Below are 27,223 nucleotides of genomic sequence, written 5' to 3'. Positions count from 1 at the left end.
AAGCAGAGACAGAGCAAGAAATTGGGTTCTTTCTCTACTCTTAACAGGAAAAAAAAAAAAAAAAAACTAAGAAAACTATGTTAATGTATGATGCCTCAACTTCTGTTCTCAATCTATTCATATGCTTTCTCTTAACTTTGTATCCCTGGTTAAATGAGTCAGAAACTTATAGGTTGTGTGTGTGTGTATATACATACACATAAGCTATATAATATATATAGAGAGAATTGTATTATGTTCAAATAATGCATTTTCCTTTTCAATAGTTAATAGTTTTTACTTTTTTTATTATATTCTTTGAAACATCTAGAAAAAAGTAGAAAATTTTTGTCTTGTTCTTTTTTTTTTTTTTTTAAAGATTTTATTTATTTATTTGACAGACAGATCACAAGTAGGCAGAGAGGCAGGCGGGGGGGGGGGGCTTCCCGCTGAGCAGAGCACCCAATGCAGGGCTCGATCCCAGGACCCTGACATCATGACCTGAGCCGAAGGCAGAGGCTTAACCCACTGAGCCACCCAGGTGCCCCTGTCTTGTTCTTTTTAAAAATAAATTTATTTTATTTTAGAGAAAGAAAAAAAGTGAGGGGGAGAGAGTGTGTTCACAAGTGGGGGAGGGGCAGAGGCAAGGCATCTTCAAGCTGACTCCTTGCTCAGTGCAGAGACCAACACAGGCCTTCACATGGGGCTTGATCCCACGACCCCTGAGAACATGACCTGAATTGAAACCAAGAGTCAGACACTCAACTGGCTGAGCTACCCCAGGCATCCCTGTATCTCTAGTGCTTCATTAGCAGTATGTATTGTTTTAAATATTCTTTGTTTTTTAAAGGACAAATACTCATATTACCGATCTTTTAAGACTTGTTATTTTTGTTTTTAAACTAAATATGGGCATTGAATTTTATCAAATGCTTTTTGATAGAAATAGAAATAGATTTAATCATATCTATTAAAATTATGACATGATTTTTTATCTTTTGACATATTAATGGAAATAATAAACCATTTTTTAAAAAGATTTTATTTGAGATATATAGAATAAGTGTGAATGGTGGGGGAAGGACAGAGGGAGAGAGAGAGAGAGAATCTCAGGCTGACTCCATGCTGAGTGTGAGGCTGACACAGGGCTTAATCTCAAAACCCTGAGATCATGACCCGAGCCAAAATTAAGAGTTGACCGCCTAACTGACTGAGCCAGCCAGCCAGGCACCCCTGTATTAAACCATTTTTATAATTCTAAAAAAGATGTCTAGATAACTTTTTCTTCATTCTTGTAATTAGGAAAGCATTTCCTTCATGTCTATTTGCAAATCTATTTTCATTCACTTACTAGGATATAAGCCTCCTTAGCTTGCATAAATACATGTGTCCAGCAACTCAACAATATTTTCTTCTATCACACCTCTGAATTCACGTTTTCCCATGTTCCAAAAACATGCTATGTCTCTTAGTGCATTCAAATCTTCTTTTACATTTCCCACTAAAGCTATAGAACTTTCTTCTTTTAGATTTTCATTTGTTCTGTATTTTCTCCCCTGAAATTTGTGAAATAGGATCATTTCTATTCCTTTATGTATTATCTTCTCCTTTGGAACTGTTTTTATTTTCTCTATGCTTGAAGTACTTCTTGGGTTTAACCTATGTATCACTGATGAGATTTTCTGTACTGTTAATTTTATTGTTTGTATCTTTCAGTATAGATTTCATTTCTGACTTTATATATATATATATATATATATATTTTTTTTTAATTTTATTTGACAGACGGAGATCACAGCAGGCAGAGAGAGAGGAAGGAAAGCAGGCTCCTTGCTGAGCAGAGAGCCCAATGCGGGGCTCGATCCCAGGACCCTGAGATCATGACCTGAGCCGAAGGCAGAGGGTTAACCCACTGAGCCACCCAGGCGCCCCTGACTTTATATTTTTAATTTTTCTAGCAACTTATCCTTATCTTAGGTAGCTCTATTTCCCCTCAAGTTGTTCTCTCCTTACAACTTCCTATTTCCTTTTCATAGATTGTAAAGCAAATGCTTTATACAATTTTCTTCTGTTTCCTTTAATGAAACAGTTTTCACAGCCATTTTCTTCCTAAGTCTTCAGGGCAATGTTACCTTACCTTTCCCTTGTGCTACAATATGATTTCATTGGCACTTTTTATTCATCCTACAAAAAGGGGAAAATTCTAGAATTTAATATTTAATGTAAATGGTTGCAAGACTGTTAGGCACACTCTGTGTTATGTTGATAGAATTATTCTCTTTAACTGCTAGGTGGAGACTAAGTTCATGTTTGCTTTTAGTCTAATTTCCAGCATGCTAGCAAGTATTTATCTAGTAAGGCACTAGTAGACTTAGATGTACTCTTCTGTCTATATTTCCTTCTCTTTCACTTTGAACATATGATAGAGTACTGGAAAAAACAATATAATCTTCAGTATCCACAAATCTGGAGGTTATTCCTATCTATCTGTATATAATATTATTAGCATGTGAACATTATAGGTCTAGAATACAGTGGACCACTGCTAGTCTATCCCTCTACTTTTTATCATATCTTTTCAGGGAGCTACAGTCTCAAAATAAATTTAGAGAAATACAGGGATTTATGAGAAAGAAAAAAGACCATGATTGTCTTCAACTTCTTCAAAGGTATAGTGGAAGAGGAAGCTATTCTGAGGTGTTACAGATACATCTCTCAGAGCCAAATGGCAGATGAGTAAGTGATAAAATGTCTTCCTATTAGTAGAACTGTTCTCTTCAAAAAGGTAAAATTGAATTGGCCACTCATTGATTCTCACATGAGAAGCGAATTTGGAATTAGAAATGTTTCTCCCAAATTGTGATCATATGTTGTCAGTGTTCTTATAGAGATTGGGAAGAGAATGAATCTGGGAATATTAGCCTAATTATAGCCTAACCCAGCAATAGTGTAATGTTTACTATTCATCACATAGGTTATTAATTTAATGAGAAAATATATTTTTAAAGTATAAGAATTACCCTCAGTGACTTTTAGAACATAATCCCTGATGAACTGGAAACTGCCTATACTTAATTATATTTATTATATTCATAAATGGCATAAATATTGATAAGTATTAAAAACAAGTCATACAGTATCACTCTAAAATGTGTGGGGTTGTTTTCCTCTGATGTTTTAAGAAGTCTGATCACATCTAACATTTCTCTGTCTTGAAGTATAGATCCAAGAGCCTTTAGCCAATACATTTAACTTAATCACCATCCATCCATCCAACAATGAGTTCCTATACATTACCCAATATATTATTATCAACTTTAAATGGTGTGAAAAATGCAAAAAGAAGTGAAGTGGATTAACCATTGAGATTATTTTTTGGAAGTGGAATGCCCATTTATTTGGTCCTTTTTATTGAGTTTTTTTTCCACGTACCATAAATTTCACTCTTTTTAGTGTACAATTCTAGGGCTAATGCATAAGTTCTGTAACCATCATGACAACAACAACAACAACAAAAACAAACCAAAGAAACAAACAAACAAAAAAAACAATAGTTCTACACCACCCCAAAGCTCCTTTATGTTAATGCTCAATAATTTAGTTTTACACATAATGAGTCTGAGGTGTCTGAAAGATACCCTGATGAAAATGTTCAATAAGATGAAAAATTATGACTTAGGCTTTGGAGAAAACCTGTGCTGGAAATAAAAGTTTGGCAATTTTTGTCCATGCACTGGGCTAAAGTTATGGGGAAGAGAAGACTGCCTGAAACACAAGCAAGGGAGTTTGAAGATGACCTTTAGAAACATTAATATTTACATGGCAAGTGGAAAAAAAGGAAAGCAGTATTATAAAGGGGAAGACAAGATGGTACCATAGAAGCTAAAAAGAGAACTTTCTAAAAGGGAGAGTGATCAATTGCTTGTGGCAAAGCACATTAACAATACCACATTAATAAGAACTGGAAAGCATTTTGGCAACTAGGAAGTAATCACTAACTTTAGTGAGAAAAATTTCACTGGATTGATGGGTGCAAGAGCCCAACAATGCTTTGTAGAGGTAATGGGAAGCTGGAACAAAGGATACAATTTTGAATAGTGGTTAATGAAACATACAACTCAAGGGAGTAAAGGCATGAATATGGTTACAAGTTGAGAAAAGACAACTTGTAAGGATAAGGGCAGAATTAGTTGTAATTACAAACACACAAGGTAAAATGTATTGCATAAGAAAAGATTCTTCTCTCTCTCAGGCAGAGACGCTCAAAAGTAGAATTAAGCACAGAGTTCCTTGGTATTTACCCAAATGAGTTGAAAACTTGTATCCACAGAAAATCTGCGTACAAGTATTTATAGCAGCTTTATTCATAATTGCCAAAATTTGGAAGCACCCAACATGTCCTTCAGCAGGTGAATGAATAAACAAATTGTGGTACATCCATACAATGAAATTTTTTTTCAGTGATAAAAAGAAATAATCTATCATGCCACATTTAGACATGGTAGAAACTTAAATGCATGGTATAAGCAAAAAAGTTTAGTCTGAAAATGCTACATGCTGTGTAATTCCAGCTATAAAACTGGTAAACTGTGGAGACATTAAAAAGATAAGTGGTTGCCCTGGAGTTCAGGGGAGGGTGGGAGAAATGAATAGGTAGAGCACAGGAGGATCTGAGGACAGTGAAACTATTCTGTATGATATTGTAATGATGGAACATTATATATTTGTCAAAACCCACAGAATGTACAACACAGTGAGCCCTGAGATAAAATATGAACAGTAGCTAATACTTTATCAATATTGGCTCATCAGTTTTACCATATGTACCAAACTAATGCAAAATGTTAATTATAAGGAAACTGTGTGTGAGAGGGGTTATGTAGGAATCTCTGTACTTTCTACTCTTTAGTAAAACTAAAATTGTCCCTTAAAAAAAACAAAAGTAAGCATAGAGATGTAGGATAGAGAAGTAATGAACTTTAATTTTCATTAATTAGCAGGAATAGGCATGAGTAGGTATTACTGAGAAAATGTTCTATCACATTCTAGATATTATAACCAGAATGATGGGATATGTCCTAATTGAGTTTCCCTAAAATTTCTGTGTCTAGGTGTCAGGCAAACAAATGAAATAAGGAAAGTAGTCACTGACTTTTGAAATATAGATGCTTATCAATGGCATCTCTATAACTGATAAATTTCTTGAAATTTAATTCATACCTTAATCTACTATTTTATTATAAATCATGAGATTGACATTGAACCATGTTACACATAATTTTAGTAAATACGGTCATTTAAAAAACTGGAAAGAATCCATTCTTGAAGAAAAAAATTAAAACAATGTATTCACTTAATAGCCTATTTCTACCAGAGCTGTAAAACATCATAAAAACAATCTTTGAATTTGTACACAATTATAGGGATTAGAAAAATAATACATATTTTAAGATATCCCAAAATGTCAGGGTCTCAAACTGTGGTCTGTAGACACCTATAAGTCCCCAAGTTCATTCAAGGGGATCTATGAGGTCAAAATAGTAACACTGTGATAATCATGCTGTTCTTACCATGTTGACATTTCCAATGTTGGTATAAAAAGTAACTATAGGTAAGGCAGCTGGATAACATGAATCATGGCAGTGGCACCGAACCACTAGTAATCACTGTAGTCATCATTGTTCTATATTCAGTAAAAAGCTACTTTCACTAAGAATGTCCTTGATGAAGTAGTAAAAAATAATAATTTTATTAAATCCTGAACATACATCCTTTTAGTATTCAATGAGATGAAATGAGAATATGCATTAAGTACCTAGGTTGCATCATAGTATGACCAATCATACTTTGAGTAAATACTGAGTTGGGAGCTGACAAAGCCTCATTTATCACAAGACACCACGTTTACTTGAAAGAACAACTGACAGGGGCACCTGGCTGGCTCAGTTGGTAGAGCATGCAACTTTTTTTTTTTTTTAATTATTTATTTTAGAGAGAAAAAGAGAGAGAAAGAGCAGGAACAGGAGGGAAAGAGAATCTGAAGTGGACTCTGTGCTGAGGGCAGGCCCCAATGTAGAGCTCAATCTCAGGACCCTGAGATCACTAACTGAGCTGAGAAACCAAGACTCAGGATACTTAACCAACTGTGCCACTCAGGCACACAAGCATGTGACTCATGATCTCAGAGTTGTGAGTTCAAGTGCCACATTGGGTGCAGAGTTTACCTACTTATGTAAAGAGAAAGAAAAAAGCAAGCAAGCAAGCAAGCAAGAAAAACAGAAAGAGGGAGGGAGGAAGGAAGGAAGGAAGATAAAAAGAAAAAGAAAGACTGACAAACAATGGATATGCATGTATTTGTCAATTTTCTAAAAAAAGAGCAAAGGAAACCTGTGATTTCAAGAACTCACAGTATCTCTTGCCAAAGATTAAAAAAAAAATTAAAAGCAGATAAAAAGAAAAAGATTAAAAAAACAGATTTTTAAGTAGAAATCAGAATTTTAGAAAACTTGTTTCTGCTACTACTGTGAGCTTGACAGTTTCCCCATACCTAAAAAAAATTTTTTTTTAGATTGGGGGTAAAATCAACAAATGTGATTTTGAAAATATTATATAAAGAAATGTGTCAACATTTAGAAGATCTACATAACCCAGTGAACCAGTATTTTCCAAATGACTAAAGCATGATGTTACAAAGTCATATATAGGTAAAAGATCCATTCAAACTGCAAGACAAATTAATGGAATGCAATGTAAGTAAGTACTAAAAACTCATTTGTATGGTTTCCGATTCCATACTGCAACTAACTTTCAGAGACAATCACTTGAATTGTGGTGTAGTGACAAAAAGAATACCCACATTATTTTGAAGATACTTTTAAAATCTTTTTCCCTTTTCCAGCTACCTATCTGTGTAAAGTAAAACTGTTCTCATTTACTTCAAGTACAACATCAAAATACACTGAATGCAAAAGCAGGTATCAGAACCTAGCTGCCTTCTATTAAGCTATATATTAAATACAACTATTTAAAAATGTAAAACAATGCCATTCTTATGTTTTAATAAAAATGTTACTTTTGTTAACATGTAACAAGTTTATTAATGTTAGTTTAAGTCTTAGTTAATAAATGTATTTTAAATTTCTCTGTTTTGTATTTCTACAGTGATAAATGTTCTTAGATATAACCAATAAAAACAAAAGCTCTTTGGGGTCCTCAATAACTTTTGAGTATAAAGGGTTCCTGAAACTAACTAGAATACTAGAATAGACTATTCTCAAGAGTGACAAAATTACCTAAAAATAAAAACATAGTTTCTAATCAGTGACTTAGAACATGATAGTAAAAGGCTGATTTGATATTTGATATAATTTCATGATTAGAGCAAGTCGTAAAATATTTTCTTGATATTGACTTACAAAGAGAATTCTGTTTTACTAATTTCAGTTGTGATGTAGTCAATTTTTCTCCTCGCTGGCTTTTACTCTCTTCATCACCCTCCTCATCTTGAACTACAAAGTCATCAATAATATAATCATCTCCATCTTCATCATATTCATAATCATCTTCCTCCTCCTCATCATCATTTTCATCACTGCTTGGGCAGGATTCCTTTTCAGAGTCCTAATTAAATTAAAACATATCCTTCAGTAAATTTGTACCTTTAAATTATACATATGGATATGAAATTAAAAGATTAAATCTGAAATCAAAACAATGATCCATGGAAATTAACTTCATATGGTAAGATTAAAAGAAAGTCTTGTATTAAATGTTGAACTTTTTGGATTAGGAAGATGATATACCTTGGTAAATGATATAAAATGTTTAAATTGGATATTAAGATTATAAGTTAAAAAGAGAAAGACCATATTAGACAGTCTTTCAATTTTAAAAGAGTGATAAACTGAGGCTCATGGTAAAACAATATATTAGACACAACAGTGAAAACATGTTGAAGGATACTTGATTGAAAAATTAAATTCAAGAATTTAGAAATAGAACAGACTCAACACTTTTTTATAAAAATTAAATACTTCAAGGAAAAATTTAAGAACAGTAACAAAACCAATAAAATATAACACACCTCAAAATCTCTACTACTATTGCGTCTCTGACGAGATCTTTGTTTTGAGAGTTCTTTCAGTTTCTGGAGTTGTTCTCTCTTTTTTGCAGCTAAAGTTTTTTCAGGCTTTTTTTGCTCCATCTCGACTGAAGAACATTCATCTTCAACCACTCTACGTGGACGCTTAACACCTATTTTTCTAACTAGGATATCACTATCATCACTCTCATCACTGTCATACATAACAGAGGAGATCCTTTTTCTCTTCCCTCGTTTGATATGTTCTTCGTCTAAGTCCTCTTCTAGTATTTGTCCGAGGTGTGTGTTGAGATCCTCCTCCTCTTGATTTGAATGCTTTTCATGATCTAGTAAGTCAGTATTTCTATGTTTGTTTTTGTTCTTTTCTTCTTCATATGTTGAACTGTTGCCAGTGTTCACGAGATGCTCACAATTACTACCATCACTTTCAACATTAATTAATCTAAGTTCTCTTTCATTTTCCAGCTTTTTATTACTATCAAACCCATTGTTACCATCATGATCTTCATCACTGTCAAGCTCTTCATCACTGTCAAGCTCTTTGTCGCTGTCAAACTCTTCATCACTGTCAAGCTCTTCGTCACTATCAAATAACTGTGAGATGCTACTTCTTTTAGTCCGCCTCCAATCAACCCGAGATTTCTGCTCACGCTCTTGAGTTTTAGAATTTTTCCTTGTTTCATGTCTTCTAACATGTACCATTTTCACTTAAGCTTCTACAAAATAAAGTTATTAGGAATATAGTAATGATAACCAGATTTCAAAAAGAATGTATTTATGGTACAAACTATATTTATTTGGTGTTATAAAGTGGCTCATAAAGTTAAAAAATCACATAAAATATCTGAGTGAAGATGGCAGAATAGTTATTCAAAAAATAATTCACTGAACATTTACGAAACAATTGCATGAACTTGTTCTGAATTATGCTATATTTTGTGCTGAAAGAAATAAATAGAAAAATAATGGTCCTGTTATTCTCCAGATTATTATCCATGGGTAGAACACATAAGCATATCTTAAGAAAAACAGTACAAAATAAGAGATAAAAATAACTGCAATAAAATTATAAAGATGCAGGAAGAACAGTATAGCAATTGCTTCACTGAAGATTTGATTGAACAGATATGATCTGATAGAATTCTAAAGGGCTGGCTCTATTTCAACAAAACAACGACAGACAAAAGGATTTCAGGCAGGTAAAAATGGTAAGGTCAAGCTGTTGCACTGAGAGAGAACATGGTATGTTAAGTAATTAAGTGTGACCAAAAAAGTGTGAAGAAAGGCTTTATGCTGGAAAAAGAGATAAGTATAGAAAAATAAGGTGGGATTACCATAATCATTCATCCTTAGGCAAAGTATCCTGAATGGAGAAATGATATGAATTGTAACACAAAGGATCAATTTATATGAAGAAAGTTATAAAGTAATAGCTGACAAAAGATAGCACTGCAAAATTAAGAGATCACCTATTCAGTAAAACTGCAGCTTCTATATATCTTAGTAAAAATGGCAATGGCTTCAAACCACTCAAAGTAAAAGATAAAATCCAACAGAAAACTTATTAACAATCCAAAATTGGGTGAAAAAAAGTTTCATGGTGAAGTGGAGTATGATATTGGGAAGGAAAACAAATACTGCTAAGTTTCTGATTCAGAAAAGGCCGACCTCCATTAAAATTATCACAGGTATATAACAAGGAACAATTAGAGACAAGTAAGATAACCAGAAGAACAGTAACATGTCTTTTGTAGTTGCTAAGGAATACAGACATATGATCATAATGTAATGAGACTGACCTCATAATATATGTATAAGAACTTATATATTCTATTGAGTGCTATCTCCTTCAAAGAAATCACCTTATGAGGCTAATTATTCTGATATTTGCACCATGGCACAGAATATTCTTGGACATTTTCTATAAAACATAGTATTAAAAAATACATAAAAATATGAAAATAACTCCACTCCATTTTTTTTTTATCCCAAAGAGTGGCTTAAATACTTATATTATTGACTTGTCTTAGTTTAGGAACTGTTAGCAGCTTCTAAAAATGAAATCTAATTTCAAAAGATGAATATTAATTACCATTACAGATATTTTTAAAATGTGCTATAACTGTGAAGGTAATACAAAAATAAAATGCCAAATTTTTTTGAGCAATGGCAGTATCACTGAATCAAGTTTATAGCTTTCCAAGATAATTCCTTTTTTGGGTAGGTGGGAGTGGGAAATACACCCTTCATTTAATTGTACAAATTCTGTTATGTTTAAAAGCAATATGACAGTTTCTACAATGATAGAATAATGGTTGCTAAGATTATATACAAGAAATTTTCTTTATACTGTTGGCTGAAGTGTGACCTTATGACAGTAATTGCTAGGAGATCTACTGAGCACTATAATAGCAATCTAACAAATCCTAGTCAACAAAGTATTCTGTTACTTGAAATTACACTTGGATTGCATATTACAGAAGGCTTATATTAAAATCAGCAAAGATGAGAATTGTGGTCAAAGTTACCTTTAAAAAAATCTCTGTATTACTCTTTAAAGTAAGTTCTTTATGAATCATACTGCTTCACAGGAGGTCCACCCAATTTCTTCTTCAGGTTTTAAATAGATTACTGTTATTTTTTGTTTTGTTTTGTTTTAAATTAAGCACCAGATAAACTAGGCAGTTTATATTGTGAAGCCATATAGTACAAGTACTTTTTGAGTGCAGTTAAATTTGCACAAACTGTGCATGTGCCTTATACTGTAATGTCTTCCTAATGAGTCTGTCTGAATTGGGAGAAATAGTGAAAAAACATTTATGAAAACAAATGACAAATATGACTTCAGTAGATACACTAAGGCAAGTGTGAACATTAGGAACATTAAATGAAAGATGATTTTATTAGTACTCAAATTCATGTACACTAGATCACTATCTCACATAGCTATACCATGTCAAAACACAGTTATTTATATCAATAGGTGACTCCTGTAACAATGGTAGAATGAGTAAGAATGTGACACTATAAAAATACCAATCACTGCACATGGTTAAGCTATTAAAAATCCTGTATGTACAGAATTTTTCACTACATTTTCCTATCTGTTTTTAAATCCTGACAATGATCCTAGAAGGAGGATACTCTTTACCTTCATTTATAAGTATCAAAGCCAACGACATAGAGTTTAAATGACTTACCGAAGATCACACAGCTTGTTAGTGACAGAGCAGGGATTAGAAACCAGGTCTCCTGATTCCCCGTCCAGTCCTACACAATGACTGCTGCCAATATTATATTTATACAAGGTAGTAAAAATCATGCCTCTAAAAAGTCAATATTTTATCTTTCATTCATGCTAAACTTTAGTTTCATAAAATAATCATCAAAATAGTTTAGTTTACAAACATGCTTTTAAAAAAAAATTATGTAACAATTTCAGTGCACATGAGTTGGGCCAGACACTTCTGGAAATTGTCCATCCAATAGGTAAGAAAAGAATGTGCAAAAGAGATGAAAATTTGAGACTTCCCTCTACCATCTTATTGATGACACTAATCACAAAATTTAAGGATTCCCCATTGAGACCAAAAGTAAAAATTTCAAAAAAGGCAGTCTCTGGTGAGAGAAAAAAACATTTTTATTTGGGAACTGCAGTACTGAATATTTGAAAAAGCAAATTTTGTTTAAATAAAATAAACCAAGTTTCATATGTCCAACTGCCAAATTTCCAGTTCTCTCTTCATATTTCAAAACTGCTATTTTATCAATAGCATCAAAATTTCTGTCATTGAAAATGAACATAATTTAAATATGGTTGACTCCTCTTTTAAAATTGTGAATACTTTTACTATGTTAGCTGGGGAGGGAAGAATGATGACAGAAGGAAAGGGTGAATGAACTGAACCTGAGGAGATAAATGAGAAGGTGAAGCTAGGTTGATGAACAAGCCATCTCTTGGTCTTTGGAATTCACTCAAAAAAAAAAAAAATCCATGCAATGGATGTAATTTCGTTATATGCTGAGTATACACTCAACTTCTTGAAGTGAGAATTTAATCAGGCTTCTTTAATCATACCTTACCTTTAGGCAAAGAGAAAAACAAAGACTCCATAGAGAAAGCATTAAATAAATGAAGACGATCAATACTATCACATCTTCGTGCTTCATAGTTGATATCACATAGAAGGCACATACATAGCTATACTGTCTGCCAAATACGGTAAGTTAGAGGTAAGAATCCATATTGCTCTCTCACCCACAGGAACTCTGTAACTAAAAGGTACTTTGATGATGCCACTTGAATTTCTCATCAGAAGAAATACCCTTTAGTTTAGACTTTGAGGTTAACTCATCCTAAAGAAAAGATGCATTCTAGGAATCATTTGCCCTATCAGGTGACCGTTTACATTTTTAAAGTTTGAAGGGCAGTGGAAGCGCAGCCATTATTTGACTGAAGGGGTGCATTCCTATTTGTAAAACAACACCTCTCCCTGATGTTTCCTTTTATATGATAGTTTGGAGAGTAAACCTTAATTGATCAAAGAAATGGTTATTGAATGTACACACTATGTGCCAGCACATGCTCAGAGCTGTGGGCGTTACTAGAAGAAATCAACGACACAGTCTCTGCTCCCAAGGAGCTCACAGTCTGATGAAATCACTAGGGACAGCAAAACAAGCCGGCATAATACATGACTTACAGTGTTTAAGTTCTTTTCACATTGCTATGAATAAATTCACCCCAGTTCTTCCATTGCTAGGAAACAGGACAGCACAACATGACAGAAACAGAATATGGGAAGGTAACATAAAAAGAGAGGAAAGCCAATGTGCCCCCCTTGGAATCACGAACCAAGCCCCACAATTTCGCAGAGAGTGCATCCTGCCAGCTTGGCTTCCGGGACAACTACAGTTTTCATTAAAATCTTGAACACTGAAGGTGATTCTCTAAATCCAGCAGGGTTGAGTGGCAGAGGAAGGATCCCCTCGGGAATTAACACCAGAGTCATTTTCCTGAGAACAAACCTGGCTCTTTGGCGGGACGCAGGTACCCAGCGCAGCTCGTCCGCCCGTCCGCTACTCTGCCTCCGGGAAAGAGGGGCACCGTAGCTAGGAAACCGGACCCTTAGACCGAGCTTCACGATGACGTGCGAGGGACGACACAAACCCCCAGGGCTCGGAGGAGCTCCGCACCCAGAAAACCAATAAGGGTCTGGAAAGGCCAGAAACCCTCGAAATCACCACTCGAGCTCCCCCGACCAGTCCTGCCCACTTCCCCACCGCCCAGGAAACTGGCACCCCGCCCACTGCAGCTCAGCCCCAGCGGAAGGCAAGCGGAGAACGACGTTGAGGGGTGTCGTCCCGCCCACCCCGAGGGCCCGCGGGAATTTTTCTTTCCCGCCTGCCGGGAGGCGCGGCTTCCCCAGCTCTGTTAATAAACCATTAGCAGCCTGAGCGAGAGCGAGTCCCCGCCCCGAGCTGCCCCCGCACCGCCCCGCGCCCTCACCTTTCAAAGCTCCTCCGCCTCTGCCTCCGCCTTTGCCTCCGCCCCAGGTACCCACAGCCGACCGGCGGCGCTCCTCCTCCTTCCGGGGACTAGGGGAAGTCCCGCCTCTGGGAGGAGCAAGGGGCGGAGCCGGCAGCGGGAGGGGGCATCTTCCGGGAGCGTGTGCTGGGGGAGGAGCGGTCGCCGCGCGTTAGTCAGGGAGCGGTGCGGGTCCTGGTTCCAGTTGAGGTGGGAAGAGGGGCTCGGCGGGCTGTGAGGGGCCGGGAGGATTGTCCAGGCTAAGCCCAGCGCGGGGAAGTGTGGCTTGCGGTGGAAGGGGTTGGCTTCTGGGGAAGAAATCAAACGTAACCTTTCCCTTGGGGAAGGGGGCTAGTCCCCGACTCCCTGGTTCTTCCGCTCTCTGCAGTAAGTTTGGGGTGTGGCAGGGGCTAGTGACGGGCGTTTACCCTGTATCAGGGCGTGAAGGAGGTTGGTGGTCACGATGGGGTTATAGACTTTAACGCGGCCCCGGGGGGGAATAAAACAAATGTTTGTAATCCGGATTATCCGCGGTGGCTTGGGGCCTCCTCGGCTGCCCATCTGAGTTAAAGGCCTGTGCCCTCAAACTTCTTCCCCTCTCATCTTCCTCTGCTGTCTCCTTGCCGGCCAAGCACATCCGGGGGCGGGGTCAGGGCCCCCAGGTTCCTGGTAAGGCTAAAAGACTGAGTGAGTAGGACTGTTAAAGCGAGGCTGTGTGAAAGAAGGAAGGGTTTTGTAGATTGCTTCAGAGCGAGTGTGGGGTGAGGCCCTGAGTCCCAGAGCCTCAGCATGTCAGGGAAACGGAAGCGAGTGGTGTTAACTATTAAAGATAAGCTTGATATAATAAAAAAACTAGAAGACGGAGGTTCTTCCAAACAACTGGCAGTGATTTATGGAATTGGAGAGACAACCGTTCGGGATATAAGAAAAAATAAGGAAAAAATTATAACTTATGCAAGCAGTTCTGATTCCACAAGTCTTCTGGCCAAGAGGAAATCTATGAAACCATCCATGTATGAGGAACTGGACAAAGCGATGCTAGAATGGTTCAACCAGCAAAGGGCAAAAGGGAATCCCATATCTGGACCGATTTGTGCAAAAAGGGCAGAATTCTTCTTTTATGCTTTGGGAATGGATGGTGATTTTAACCCCTCTGCTGGTTGGTTAACTCGTTTTAAGCAGCGGCACAGCATTAGAGAGATTAATATTAGAAACGAAAGATTAAATGGAGATGAGACTGCTGTGGAAGATTTTTGTAACAACTTTCGAGACTTTATTGAGCGAGAGAATTTACAGCCTGAACAGATCTACAACGCAGATGAAACTGGACTCTTTTGGAAATGCCTGCCTTCCAGGACTTCTGGGATCAAAGGTAAATGCACTGTCTCTGGGCACAAGTCAATTGAAGAAAGAGTCACTATCATGTGTTGTGCCAATGCAACAGGTCTACACAAACTGAAACTTTGTGTTGTAGGGAAAGCAAAGAAGCCTCGCTCCTTCAAGTCAACTGACACCTCAAACCTGCCAGTCTCTTATTTCAGCCAAAAAGGTGCATGGATGGATCTTTCCATTTTCCGACAGTGGTTCGATAAGATCTTTGTGCCACAGGTTCGAGAATACTTAAGATCTAAAGGCCTGCAGGAAAAGGCTGTGCTCTTGTTGGATAATTCACCAACACATCCAAATGAAAACGTCCTTAGGTCAGATGATGGCCAAATATTTGCTAAATATTTACCACCTAATGTGGCTTCATTGATCCAGCCCTCAGATCAGGGAGTCATAGCAACAATGAAGAGAAATTATCGTGCAGGTCTTCTTCAGAACAACTTGGAAGAGGGTAATGACCTGAAATCGTTCTGGAAGAAGCTAACTCTACTAGATGCACTTTATGAAATAGCAATGGCATGGAATTTAGTAAAGCCAATTACCATTAGCAGAGCATGGAAGAAGATTCTTCCTACCATAGAGGAGAAAGAAGGCTTGGACTTTGATGAAGAAGATGTTTCTGTGGCTACTGTGGCCACCATTTTACAGCATACCAAAGGACTGGAAAATGTGACTACTGAGAACATCGAAAAATGGCTTGAAGTGGACAGTACTGAGCCAGGCTATGAAGTGTTAACTGACAGTGAAATCATCAGAAGAGCGCAAGGCCAGACAGATGAATCTAGTGAAAATGAGGAGGAGGAAATAGAACTGATTCCAGAGAAACATATTAATCATGCAGCTGCTCTCCAATGGACTGAAAATTTGTTGGATTATCTAGAACAACAAGGTGATATGATTCTGCCTGATAAACTGGTGATCCGTAAACTTCGAGCCACCATCAGAAATAAACAGAAGATGACAACCTCAAGTCAATAATGGCATTTCATTGTTACATTGTTTCAATAATTGTGTTTGTAACTCTTAACCTCTGCAGTGTGGCTTAATTTTCTTTGTGTTCTCAATTCTCAGTCAACAGCCCTATGAAATGTAGATACAAAAATGTGTCTGAAGTAGTTCAAGGATTATGTGCTTTGCATCATCTGTCTTCTTTTTCATTTGTGCAGATAATTGGAAGCCGATTCTGTATAAATAACCTATATACATGCATTCATTTTTGTAGATCTGTAATTATCCCTTCTATTACAGTGGCATTCCCTAAACTTTCTTAAAAAAAAAAAAAAAGAAAATTACAGATAACAGTGAACAGATTGTGCACTTTCCTGAAATCTGTTGTTTGGTTTTATGAGAGCTGCCACGGTAATCTTTTCTTATATTGACATCATAAATGGTTATGTTTTGTGTATCTGTATACACTGACAGACTGAGAAATATCTATCTTTTAGATTTCAGGGTGATCTGCAATAATTAAAAGTGAAGCCCAATAATGAGGAAACTGATCTATGAATTATAAAAAAAACTTAGAAATCATACTTATGTTCTCTTATTTGTTTAGGTGGCAAGAGGGGGAGATTTTTCTGGAAATAAATATATAGGAAGTGATTATTAAATTAGTAAGAAAACTGAAAGCTGATACATAAAAGATTCTGATCGATCCATTCGTAGAAAACTGAGTTGAAAATTTGAGGAACTGTAGGTTATTTATACAAGGGGAATAAATAGGCTTGTTTTAATTGGGTCTTATGAATTGGGTAATTATTTATTCATAATTATAGTATGGGTTTTGTAATGTTACATGTGATAATATGAGCTCCTACCTTATATGTGGGGAAGAATCTTGGGAATTTAAAGTTACTTTTTTTTTACTGTGTACTTGGAAATGTCTATAGTTTGAAAAAGTTTATCATACCTTCTTTTATTTGACATGAAAAGAAAAAAATGAAAAGAATAAAGTTATTATTTTTAACAAGCCATAGGTTGTGACCTGTTTTATGAAGAAAGCAGAAATAATTATGGAAAGTGCCAGTTTCTAAGGAATTTCATCATTTACTCTTTTGACACTTGTAAAAAGGTATTCTTCTAGAATCTGCTTAAGTCAGAATTTTGATAAATTTGCTTAGGAAATTTAATATGTTTATTTAACACATTGAAAAGATTTTACCTATGTGAATTTTGATTTAATTTATGATTTAAAAGTTATGTCGGTCTCCATATTATTTCATGTTTTGGCCCTTAAAAAATGCTGTTGGTCATTTTTTTAAAGGTTTCACTTTTTCACTGAAATATTTTGCATTTTATATTTATAGTGCCTTTCTTAGAATTCTAAGACTTTAAAGAGACTTTAAGCTTTCCCTAATTTCTGTTATCTTCATGATGTATGTCCACATTTTTTTTAAAGACTTCTGTGATGAGAACTGTTTAAAAGTTATTGCATGAATTGCCTCAGTGCACAGAGGAAAAAGCCTCAAATTAACATATCTATTGAATCAGATAATTATACATCCTACTATAAATTTAATTGTATATAAAAGAATTTTTCCTTTTTCTAATATGAAAATATATAAAAGCTGCTTGGAATTTCTGTCTGGATTTGCTCAATTTTTAAAATTAATCTTGTCAGTGAAATTCAGCTGTATCATTGCCACCTAGTGGTAAAATTAACATTACTGTTAAGCTGTGTGGTTTTAAATATTCATATCTAGTAAAAGGTTCACTGCTTTGTGGCATTGAGTGTGAATCTTGTGACTTTTTCTCTAGCCTCTGAGAGACTGCTCTTGTTTTTTTTAGATTTATAGCTATTTGCTCTTTTCTAAAAGCTGCCAGTACTGGTAGGCTACAGTTCTGTTTTGGTCCCTTTTATCCTTAAGCAGGAGTATAAATATAAAAGCTGCCAATTACTGAATGCCATGTTATGTTCTAAGCAATATACTTATATAATCCTCAAATTATGGTAGAAATACTGATGCTCATGTCCTCCTTTTAATTGATGAAAATCAGTTGGGTACAGGTAAGAATTTAAACCCAGATATTTGATGCCAAAACCTACGCTCGTATTATCCAACCTAGGCTAACCTCTTAACCTTTTCAATCTTTGAAATGTATTTCCTGCCACCAGCCACCCCTTCCCCCAGCTTGTCACCGATGTCTGACTTGACTTCTCTCTACACTTGTGGCAGCAGCTGCCCTTTCCTGTACGCTTTTATGAGGTTAGTCTTCCTCTTTCATTACCCTGTAGTTGATTTCTTTTTATCCCCAACCTAATAGCATTCAAAACTTGGATCCTCTGTCTTTTGATTTCTGGTTAGCCATGCTCAGTGAGGAAAACAATTTAAAACCCACCATTGGGAAAATAGTTCATGCTAATATTTCTCTTTAGTTTAAGAGACAATCTCAAAGAGTTTTGAGGAATTAGCACAGTATTGTACCAACAAGAAAGTCTTGCTAGACCAAAGATACTGAAAACTGGTTATCAAAACCACATGAGTGGTTTTCCATATAGATCAAGAGAAAAGAAAAAAACATGCTATGGAGAAGAGAAGGAAGGATAGGTTGAAATACAAGAAGAGTTGGTTAAAGAAGAAAAAAGGAACATGTGGGCTGCAGGTGAGGTTAATTTTATAATGATGTGTGTTTCACCATCATAGTCCCAGGTTTACTAGTATGTGCTGCTCATTCATAGATGGTCCCTGAAATCTCTGCTTTTCTTCTTTCTAACAGAATGTTTAAAAGTCAGTGCCAAGTTAAATGCATTTGGTCAGTAGTTGGAAATGGTTAGTGGATGATGACAGAAGCTATTTGGGTAGTGTGTCTGCCCCAAAGTCATAAATCCTTAGTTCCCAATTCCTATTCCTTTAATGTCCCACCAGAGGCTGGTGCCTGGGTGGCTCAGTTGGTTAAGCATCTGCCTTAGGTTCGGGGTTGTGATCCCTGAGTCCTGGGATTGAGCCCCACATCAGGCCCCCTGCTCATGCTGTTTCTCGCTCTAATGCTCTTTCTATCTCAAATAAGTAAATAAAATTAAAAAAAAAAATAGCCACAAACTTAGTTTTCTCATCAGGCTTGCCAGGTTTCCCCATTGATGAGCCTCAATAGAACAGCTCTCAGAAAACCCACCTGTACATTAGGATGTTTCTTTAAACCCATATTCCTAGCAGCCAAGAATTCTGTGAGAGCAGGTTACCTGCAGTTATTGATACAGGAAATTAGGAACTTACTTGTGATGAGAGATTAGGACTCATCGGGAATGGTGAGGGAAGTGGAATTCTTTGCCAGGTTTAAATTCAGTGAATCAAAAATTGGTTGGGCCTTACTATATGCATGACTCCTGGGAATGGTGTGTTTAGGAAAATGAAGAGGAAGAGTGGTTCTTGTCCTTAAGGATCTTGAAATTAAGGTAGAAAAATGACATTTGGGGAGGAAAAAGTGCCATGTGTTCAATTGTAAACTCGTATGATACAGCCAACACCATGTGATAGGGACTATGTGAGGAAACCATCATGATTTATTTTGCTTATTCTTTCCTTTGCTGTCTTGTATTTTATATACCATTTACATTTTAAGCTTTTCTTTGTTCTTGTTTCTTACTTATCCTAAGTGACTTCATCCATTTCCATTGCCTGCATGTTTAGGACCCCAAGTCTACTTCCAGTCACTATTTTCAGAAGTCCAAATTTATATATTCAGTTAAGAAGCAGGATTTACTTTGGAAGAGAAATTAAAATTGTTGTTTTTCTTCCCCTCTGTAGTAGACTCTCCATTAAGCATTCTGATGTCAGAGTTACCTAGATGGGCGAAGGAGTTACAGTGTTTTTTTAATTGAATGTCATATTAAGCTTATCTTCCTTGGTCTAAAATAGCAAAACAGATAATTACCTATTTCTTATTTCTGTTCTCTTTCTTAGTTGACCTTTTCTGATGTACATCCATGCCTTTGCCTCTGATCATTCCTTCCCACAGGCAGCCATAGGATTTCTGTTTTTGGTTTCCTTGTTACTCAACTAAAATTTAGTTGGTCATGTTCCAACCCCTAAACTCCTTAAAAGACCACCTTTTATACTCTTTACACCAACTATAGTCCTTAGAAACATGCTCTGTTTTCCACATTTTAGGCACTTGGCAACTTAACACAATAATTAGCCTCATGCAATTAGAAGTTGGGTGTGAAAGAATGCCCAAAGGCTACTGGTCACTGGGATACCTAATGGAAAACTAGGGTCTGTAAGACTTTGGAGTCTATAAGACTTGTAATATATTGTGAAGTGATTTGTGTGACCTGTGTCTCTTAATACTGGATTATGAGATCAAGGCTCAGTTTTTGCAGAGTAGTAGACATTCAACAAATGTGTACTCAGCAAACATTAATTGTATACTTTGTGTAAGACATACACAGTGTATGAGATACATGGATAAAGACATCTGCTTTAAGAGATTTATAATAGAGATGTATAAAAAGGAGTGAATTAAGTGTTACAATGCTGATGGAATGTAAAGAAAACACTAATTCTGATATGAGTGACATAAAGTAGTGTAATCTGATAGTAGGAGTGGAGTCATAACAGTTGAGTTGGTCTTGAAAAGTAACTGAAATTTTCAGTTCAATTTTACTTGTCTTCAGTCACTGCCAGATGTCTTCCAGGGGGCCAAGTCTTAAGAACCATTGCTATAGAGCTACAAGATCACAGGTACTTAGTTTGCTTTCTGAGTTTCTGAAAGTAATAATTATAAAATTTTTCTACCACTATATCAAATTACACAGCCTGTGGTAGTTATCTCTCTGAAGCCCGCTTCCTGATGACTGATTTGATGCCACACACTTGAGATGAACATATGGTTCTCCAAAAGTTTATCTTCTTGTTTTTAGGATGGCTATAATTCTTTTAAAATTTTATTTTTTTTTCTATAGTGTGTGTGATTGATATAAGATGAGAATAAAGCATCTAATATCTCCATTTATCCTGATATCAGAAATCTTAGTAGGGTGATCTTGGGCGAGTCTCTTAGTCTCAGCTCTAAAATGGGGATAATAATATGATTGTTAAGAGAAATAAATAAAATAATGTACAACAGTTTGGGAACGAATGCTAGTTTTTACATTGTCAATGGGAAGGATTAAAGGATTGGAGGCATCAGAAGTGAAGAGAAGAATGGGAGAGTATGGTAATTGAAAGAGTAAGAGTTTGTGGTTGAAGGGAGGGATAATAGGTCAAGATTTGCAACTTTAGGTATTCACAGTGTGTTGAGACAACGTATACAAACAGGCTCTGGCATTTCTTTTTCAATGTACTGCGCTGCTCTCTCCTATTGTATGATATGGGGACTAACCATTTATCATTTATTCATTTGTTCATTTATTCATTCATCTCAAATATATATCTACCTATGAATATTTACCTACTTCATAACCAAAAAATTAAATAATCATCCCCTAATTTCCTTTTGCAGATTTGTGTAATCATGAACTTGAAATTAAATCCTTATGTATTTTGTATGTTAGAAAAATGACATATTTTAGGTTGTCCTACTACTTCATCGATCAGTGAGAGATGACGAAGACAGATGCTTAGCAAGACTGATGATTTTTGATGAGTAGCATTCAATTAGTTTTAAAAATCAGAATTATTTTAAGGATATTTAGGAATGCATGTAGTATATAACATTTATTCATTGATTTATATAAATACATGGTACAAATATTCTTGTTGACACACAGTTAAGATGTTTATGTATAATACATATTTTATATTACCTAGGGATGATTTGGTGGCTTTAGAACAGGAAAAAAAAAATCAAATACAAATGAAAGTCATTAAAGAAAGATGTTCAATAATGATTATATTCTAAAAGTATTAAAATATCCAATCTAGGAGTTTTGTTTAACTGAATTTTCATAACATTTCTCCCAGTGTAATGGATGTTTTCTTGAATTACAAAGGTACTTGATCTTTGATGAGTTCTTTTAAAATTTTTACTGATAGATGCATTAACATCAATCATATACTCTGTAGCTTGACAGAGTTGCCTTCTACTCAAGCTATTGTACTCATTCTTGCTTAAATAGCTGGAATTTATGAATTAGTCTAATTAGGATATAATTAGGTTAAACCTGATTTGGGTTGGCAAAAAGCCCTGTATGTATTCTAAAAACAAAATTAATTTTCAAGGATCCAACGTACTTATTGTTAGTTCATAACAATATAAAAAGTTACATAGCATTTTTAAAAGCACACACAAAAGCTTCAAGATAAAAGTAGACATTCATGACATTTATTTTCTGTTTACTGGATTAGGGCACCTTTTCCTAATCTGTAGCATTTAATAGCATTTTAAAAAATGTACTAATGGAAAAAAAATCCAAGCGTGAATGACTGATAAATTCTATTATCTAATGAAATAAAGTTTATTAAAGATGACTGGTGTCCTTTCGTCCACATCTGTTCAACACAACATGTGTAGGATGGAGAAGAATGTGGTTTGTGGGAGCCAATGTAGAAAAGGCTATGAATAGTTTAATATCAACCAGTAATTAATGAAGTGTACATTAAAATATTCATAATAGTGAATAAAATATTCATAATAGTGAATATCTACGGAAAACTTACATATGCCAGAAATTGCTCTAAGTTCTAGGGATTTAGCAAGAGACAGCTATTTGTTGCTCTTAGCCCATGGTTGCACACAACAAATTATTTTATTTCCCTATGGACCAGCTAACAACAGGGAACAAGTTTGTAGCTCAATACAAGGCCTAACTTGGTGTTAGGATTGTCTCCAGATATAGTGAAGTTCCCCAGACGTTTACAGTTTTCTATCACTAGTAGAGCTAAACTTTTGATTGACTGCCAGATCACTAAGCTTTTAGTGAAGTGGTCCTGTCGCTATACTGATTGTTGGATGAGATGCCCTTTTCAATCCTCAGGTTCCATGATTCACTCACATTGAAGAGTTGTAGGGAGGGCACTGATCAAATTCCCAAACAGAAATAAAAATACTTATTCAGAAGCTTTCATGTACATGTTCAGTCAATATCTACTCAGTGCTTCTATATACCAGACGCTGTCTTTAAACCTTACGGATCTAGCTTTTACAAAAGGTATTGTGAGTTTTGTAAGATGAGTCTTTTCTTTGACTTCTCTAGTTTCAAAGGAACTACATTTTGCCATCAAAATATACCCAATTATAGAATCTAAAAAAAATTTAAGGGAAATCCAGAAAGAATTAGACAACAAACATAATGCAACAGATAATATGCTTCTCTTTCAATAACTTTTTAAATTGAAATTCACAGGGATTTGTGGTTGTTTCTGGCACTTAGGACAATAGATTGACCTTTTCCTCTATTGTTTATTTAAAATTACTAATTACACTACGATGACAATAATAATATCATTCACTGAGCATCTACCACATGCAAATCATCCTTCTAAATGATTTACATGGGGGCGCCTGGGTGGCTCAGTGGGTTAAGCCTCTGCCTTTAGCTCAGGTCATGATCTCAGGGTCCTGGGATCGATCCCTGCATGGGGTTCTCTGCTCAGCGGGGAGTCTGCTTCCCCTCTCCCTTGGCCTGCCTCTTTGCCTACTTGTGATCTCTCTCTGTGTCATATAAATAAATAAAATCTTTAAAAAAATAAAAAATAAATTACTTACATGGATACAGTTTATTCTTCACAACCATATTGTGATATCATGCAGGTAGTGTATGTCATAGTATCTCTTTTACTGAAGAGGAAACAGGCATAGAGAGGCTTACTAACTTACCTAAGGTTAAGCAGGTAGTAAGAGATAATAGAAAAAAAATTGGCGTATTGTGCTTATTTTCTATCTGCTGTTATTAACTATGTACCATATAACCTTTGTAGATAAGAGAATCTGTCTTCCTAGAATACCGATTCTCATTTGTTGTTTTGCGATTATAATAGATGAGAAGAGGAAGTGGATATAGTAAGATGGAGGAAATTATAGTGGAAGTTCATAAATGTTTCAATAACACTACCCTGGCCGTTCTAATTTTCCTTCAGAGACTCCTCTTCCTATTGAAATGGAAGGTATTTCTTAGCATTCTGTGTAGCTCCTCTACCCTGCTCCTCTCATAATCCCTGAATAGTCCCTGAATATAATCCCCGAGTAGTCTTGTCCCAGATGTGGTTTCTCTCACTAGTCTAAAGTTTTATAAATCTCAACTCTGTGCTTCCAAGGTAAGGCCATTTTCCTTTATTCCATCTAGATCAGCATATCCAACAATTTAGGTAGATTGAGGTTTTGAATTTTAAACTTGTAAACATTTTCTTTTTACCTATAAAATTAATTTTTACAATTAGGGATGATGAGCTATTTCTCTAATTTTAAGAAAATCTACATAATCTTTAGTTAATTTGAGCTATCTCACTGAGATCATAATTAATTATTACTAAGATAAAAATAATGCCCTATGTCAATATAGATTGCAATTTATGTGCATAACAGTCTTCTACAGTAAGTTTTCTAACAAATGTAATTCCCTAAAACATATTTTTAAGTTCAGTTTTATGAACAATTTTTGAATTTGTTATCAAACAATTTCATTACCAGCATTTTTTTTTTTGCCATTTTTAAGAAACAGATACAGAGGCCAACCTCAAATTGTGATGGCATAAATAAGCATTGATTAGTATTTTATGATAATTCATGCAAATAGTTACCAAACCTCTCTTTTATCTAATTAACATGTAATGGTTTGTTGTGAGACTTACATTCTCAAAACATCTATGATAATAGATTTCCATTGGAATTTCTAATTCAAATGTTGATATACATCTTCTGACTCCTATTAAAATTTTTAGTCAAAGTGCATTAAAGAATTTGTAGTTGAGGCTTATGATTCTCTTTTACTCATTGAAGTCAAGGGGAGGAATAAGGAATATCACACACTTCATTTATTTGTTGTAGATGAAAACTAGAAATCAATAGAAAGGACCAAGCCATGGTTTTACCACCCACATATACATTCATTCGTTCATTCCATCATTTATTTGACCGATTTAAAAAGTATATGCATAAGGCTAATTGAGATAGCTCTTGTCAAGGAATCAGGGTCATAAATATATTTTCAATATTAAGATCATGTTCACTAGCATTTTCCACATCTCACAGTAGGATATTGGACCCCATAATTAATGAAAAGGTCTTGTTAAAATCTCTTAAAATTGGGCACCTGGGTGGCTCAGTGGGTTAAAGCCTCTGCCTTCAGCTCAGGTCATGATCTCAGGTCCTGGGAATGAGCCCCATATCAGGCTCTCTGCTCAGCAGGGAGCCTGCTTCCCCCTCTTTCTCTGCCTGCCTCTGCCTAGTTGTGATCTTTGTCTGTCAAATAAATAAATATAATCTTTAAAAAAAATCTCTTAAAATGTAGTAAGTATATTATTAGACAACTAAACCATCTAGAGGTATGCACTTTATTCAGTCTCCTTTGAAACTAAAAGTGTTATAATAGCGCTCCAGCTGATTTCACACAACTACTCTGATTAGCCATTGAAAAGTATTACAGTTCGCCCCCAACCCCCACCCCAGGCCTCCGCAGCTCTGGGGGACACTTCTTTAATAACAGATATCCTGGGAAGCTGCGGCTCCCAGCAGGAAGGGGCCAGGCGCCCCTCAGCACCTGCCCTGCCAGTCCCACCTAGCATCAGTCCCACGCGCTGTGGTCATGACAGCTGCAGACAATGATGGCCTGGAGACCTGCTGCTGCCCAGGCAAGTGACAGTGAGGGCAAGCTTCCATGTGGGGCACTGCTCTCTGTCAGACATATGCCTTTGTGCTCATTGTCAAGGAGAAGGGCAACCACTGAGCGTACTGCTTCACCAGGAAAAGGATTGACTAGATGTAGAACATGTGAGCAGGCATTTTACTGCAATGTGGAGTGTCAGAAGATTGGCCCAGGCACAAGCTGGAATGTTGTTTTTGGGGTAAACTGGAATCTTTCAGAGACTGTAGACTAACTGCAAGGATTCTGGCCAATCAGAAAATCTACCCAGAGAAGACCCCTTCAGAGAAATTGTTAGCTGTGAAGGAGTTTGCATCACATCCCGATAAATCAGACAATGAGAAGAAGGACTTGATTCGGAGTGACATTGCTGCTCTTCATCACTTTGACAGTGATGGCTTCTTGGTACTCTCTGCACAGGGTAACTGTAGTGACCTCACAGTGGAAGATGACACGCTTTCTCGTTTGAGATCTGCAGTGTTTCCTGAGATTGCGCCAATAAATCAGAGTTGTTGCCCCAACATCTTTGTGACCTACAAAGGCAACCCTAGCGGAAGAAAGAGTGTACAGGGTATCAACCCAGGAGAAGAGGTTTTTGTTTTTGTTTTTGTATTTGTTTTACCACGTACACTGACCTCCTGTACCCAACAGAAGACAGTTAAGAGCAGTTAAGAGATTCTTACATCTTTACCTGCCCATGCCAGAATTGTACTCAAAGACAAGGATAAGGCCAAGGTGGAAATCCAGAAGCTCAGCGATTTCCCCCAAAGGCAGAAACTATCTATGACATGGTCAGATATGTGCGCGATGTCATCGAGGAGTTCCAGAGGGCCAAGCACTACAAATCCCCTCGTGAGCTGCTGAAGATCTGTGAGCTCAGCCAGGAGAATATGAGTTCTGGGTTTGAGCACAGCAATGTGTACATGCTGCATGTTATGTACCAGGCCACAGGTATCTGCTCGTATGTGTGGGACTGGGAAGGAGCCCTGCGATATGGACAGAAAATCATTAAACCCTACTGCAAGCATTTTCTTCTGGGTCCTCTCAATATGGCCTCTCTGTGCTTGAAGCTAGGAAGGCTGTGTGTATAGAGGCCTGGGAACTAAAGCTGCCCAAGAGAAAGCCCAAAAGGCCATTGCAATAATGGAAGGAGCTCTGGCAAAGATCATCCCTGAATTTCTGAAATCCAATGGGAAACTGAAAGCCCTGGAAACTATGCCAACATGTTAGTTTTTATTCAAATGTTAGTGCAGAAACCTTTGAGGATTTGAATATTTCAAATCAAACACATCATTCTATCATTTCTATAAAATAATTGGAACAAAAACACTTGCCCTTAAACATTACATGGCTTACATGGAAGTTTGTCTTAATCTTTAATCTTAATTACAAAATAATTTTTGGATGATTTTTTTTCCCCTAAGAGGTATGATACGGTTTCATATATTATCATATACTTTGGACAGATTGTGTTTTAAAAATTTGATTGTTG

At 36.2% G+C, this 27,223-nt stretch overlaps 2 protein-coding genes and 1 pseudogene across 6 annotated transcripts in view; 2 read left to right on the top strand and 1 right to left on the bottom strand.

Moving 5' to 3' along the window:
• The window catches only part of CCDC82 (coiled-coil domain containing 82), a 30,578-nt gene extending 16,896 nt beyond the window's left edge, over window positions 1–13,682 (bottom strand). Inside the window, exons 1-4 of one of the 5 annotated variants that reach the window (XM_059185869.1) lie at window positions 13,590–13,669; window positions 13,109–13,295; window positions 8,063–8,796; window positions 7,395–7,599 (exon numbers count right to left, since the gene is read on the bottom strand). In XM_059185869.1, coding sequence (XP_059041852.1) covers window positions 7,395–7,599; window positions 8,063–8,782 — 925 coding nt within the window. In that variant the 5' untranslated portion in view covers window positions 8,783–8,796; window positions 13,109–13,295; window positions 13,590–13,669. Of the gene's footprint in view, window positions 1–7,394; window positions 7,600–8,062; window positions 8,797–11,280; window positions 11,362–13,108; window positions 13,531–13,589 lie in introns of those variants that run through there. The other 4 variants (XM_059185890.1, XM_059185855.1, XM_059185862.1 and 1 more) reach the window with 4 other exon arrangements.
• An 82-nt stretch (window positions 13,683–13,764) lies between these two features.
• JRKL (JRK like) lies at window positions 13,765–16,964 on the top strand. Its single transcript, XM_059185843.1, has one exon. The coding sequence runs from the start codon at window positions 14,397–14,399 to the stop codon at window positions 15,969–15,971; it is 1,575 nt and encodes a 524-aa protein (XP_059041826.1). The 5' UTR covers window positions 13,765–14,396; the 3' UTR covers window positions 15,972–16,964.
• Window positions 16,965–25,674: 8,710 nt separating this feature from the next.
• Window positions 25,675–27,002, top strand: LOC131831706 (N-lysine methyltransferase SMYD2-like; annotated as a pseudogene).
• The last annotated feature ends 221 nt before the right edge of the window (window positions 27,003–27,223 follow it).

The sequence above is a fragment of the Mustela lutreola genome, chromosome 1, assembly GCF_030435805.1.
Source record: "Mustela lutreola isolate mMusLut2 chromosome 1, mMusLut2.pri, whole genome shotgun sequence".
NCBI lineage: Eukaryota > Metazoa > Chordata > Mammalia > Carnivora > Mustelidae > Mustela > Mustela lutreola.
The sequence above is the reverse complement of the archived record's forward strand: the minus strand, read 5'-3'. Positions and strand labels throughout refer to the sequence as shown.

Excerpts from the sequence above, each read along its gene's own strand:
- JRKL (XM_059185843.1), top strand. The coding sequence starts at position 14,397 with ATGTCAGGGAAACGGAAGCGAGTGGTGTTAACTATTAAAGATAAGCTT.